The following is a 2303-nucleotide window of genomic DNA, read 5'->3' as shown; positions in this document are numbered from 1 at the left end:
GGCTCATGGAGGGGGGCAGATTTCTCCATCCCAGGAAAGGCTCTTGGCTTCGGGCAGGGGACCGCGTGCTGTAGGCTGAGCGAAAAGCGTGTCTCGGTTGAACCTTCTCTGGTGCGAGCTTGAGGAAATCGCTGCCCCTCCGTCGCAGGAGCTCCGATCCCCGCCGTGTTTCGAGGGGTTGGGTTTGCGTTCTGCTCAGGACGTCTCGTTTAGCATTAGCAAAGCGCCGCTGTGCTCGCTCCTTCTCATCCCTCCCTTCCTCTCGTCTCCTCTTCCAGGAGAAGGAGAAGAAATACATGTTGCCTTTGGATAATTTGAAAATCAGGGACGTGGAGAAGGGATTTATGTCTAACAAGCACGTCTTTGCCATCTTCAACACAGAGCAAAGGTAAGGGGCCGTGAGCAGGAGCAGCGGTGTCCGGGTACCTCCCGAAATCCCGTCGCTCTCCGGGCATCGCACCAGGCTCAAAACGCTGCCGAACACGCTCCGTGGTTGATGGGCTGATGGTTTTGCCCTTGCCTCGGTCATTGCTGGCCGTGCATCCGGCTTCCCCGTCCAGTCGGTGTCGTGCTCCAGGGCAGGAGCATCTGTGATCCGGTGGGGGAGGATTTCTCCAGAGGAAGCAGCAGTTTGCCAATATTTATATACACGTTCTGGAGGGATTTCAGGCTTCCTCGGGCTCCCTGGTGTTGAGGGCTCGTGGTGCTGGAGGCCTCGCCGGCGGTCTGCCGAGCCTCCCGTCCTCCTGGTTGCCCTCCGTGGTCCTCAACCCCGGCTCTGCTCCTTCTTCCCTAGGAACGTGTACAAAGATCTCCGTCAGATCGAGCTGGCCTGCGATTCCCAAGAAGATGTGGACAGCTGGAAAGCCTCCTTCCTCCGTGCGGGAGTTTACCCGGAGAAAGACCAAGTAAACACTCCCTCTGACTTGTCCGAGCCCTCCCGGAGCAGGCTGGCCGAGGGCTGCTGTCTGAGACCAGCCCGGGAAGGCTCCAGCTGCCAGAGGAGCCTTCAGACTTGGGAGCTCTTGGCTTGGGTCCTGGTGTGTCACAGTAGGTTCTCGGATACCCTGGAAAATGCCGTGGTATCGCAGAAGAGGACGAACTTTATAACGCGGTGCTAGTTTGTGCTGCCCACCCGATGGATCTAGTCGTTCCGGGCTACGAAATAAACTCTTTGTTTCAAAAAGCATCCGCGTAGGATGGAAATAGGTGGAAGGGACAGGGAATAAGTGTGGAGCAGAGGGGTTTCTTTCCGGGTCTGTCAGATCCCGACAGTAACTTGTGCCCTGCTTTCCCTGAGCAGACTGAGAACGAGGACGGCGCCCAGGAGAACACCTTCTCCATGGACCCGCAGCTGGAACGCCAGGTGGAAACCATCCGCAACCTTGTCGACTCCTACGTCGGCATCATCAACAAGTCCATCCGGGACCTCATGCCAAAGACGATAATGCACCTCATGATAAACAATGTGAGTTTGGAGGGGAACCTCGGGTGGGAAGGGAGCTTCTGGGGTCGGGGATTTTGGGGTTCTCCAGGCAGCAGACGCCGAGGACGAGTCCTGGGCCCCCCCTCGGCGTTAGGAGTCGGCTGGGCTGCGCCACGCTCGTCACCGAGCCAGAACCGAACAATGGGATTTGATGATCTTTCGATTCTTAATTTTTATGTCTTTGTGCTTGAGCTGCTTGGCAGCGGCTTTGCTGAGAAGGCATTTTGATTCTTGGCGTTTGCTCCCGCCTGGTTCTAACAAACCGGGGACACTGAACCGTCCTGCGAGTCGCTGGGACTCCACGCGCCTTCCGGAGCCGGGAGAGCTGTCCCCCTGGCGACTTCGGGTCCTCCAGCTCCTTCTCCTGCATCTCCCAACCCACTGGCTTTCATATCTCGGGGCTGATCTTCTCTTGCTCTTTCTCTTTAGACCAAGGATTTCATCCACTCGGAGCTGTTGGCCTACCTGTACTCCTCCGCCGACCAGAACAGCCTGATGGAGGAGTCGGCCGACCAGGCGCAGAGGAGGGACGACATGCTGCGCATGTACCACGCCCTGAAAGAGGCCTTGAACATCATCGGGGACATCAGCACCAGCACCGTCTCCACGCCGGTTCCCCCGCCCGTGGACGACACGTGGCTGCAGACGAGCAGCGGGCACAGGTAGGTTTGGCGGAGACGGGATGCCCCGGCGGGGATTAGTGGGATGGACGACGGGGTAACTTGGATTTGAGCTTTTTCCTGGGGGAAAGGAGGGTCAGCGTTCCGTTCCCTGAGGTGTTTTCTCTTCTCCGCAGCCCCCCGCTTCAGCGCAGACC

The 2303-nt window shown here is 58.3% G+C and overlaps 1 protein-coding gene across 1 annotated transcript; it reads left to right on the top strand.

Annotated features, from left to right (window-relative positions):
• Positions 1-278: 278 nt before the first annotated feature.
• LOC104071300 (dynamin-2-like) lies at positions 279-2148 on the top strand (the record flags this gene model as incomplete). Its single annotated transcript, XM_009580093.1, has 4 exons — positions 279-388; positions 797-908; positions 1304-1468; positions 1916-2148. Coding segments are annotated over 4 exons (620 nt in total), but the record flags the coding sequence as incomplete, so codon positions are not given.
• Between the last annotated feature and the right edge of the window lie 155 nt (positions 2149-2303).

Source organism: Fulmarus glacialis, unplaced genomic scaffold (genome assembly GCF_000690835.1).
Source record: "Fulmarus glacialis isolate BGI_N327 unplaced genomic scaffold, ASM69083v1 scaffold34280, whole genome shotgun sequence".
NCBI classification, from domain to species: domain Eukaryota; kingdom Metazoa; phylum Chordata; class Aves; order Procellariiformes; family Procellariidae; genus Fulmarus; species Fulmarus glacialis.
Note: the sequence above shows the minus strand (reverse complement) of the source record. Positions and strands in the feature narration are given on the sequence as shown.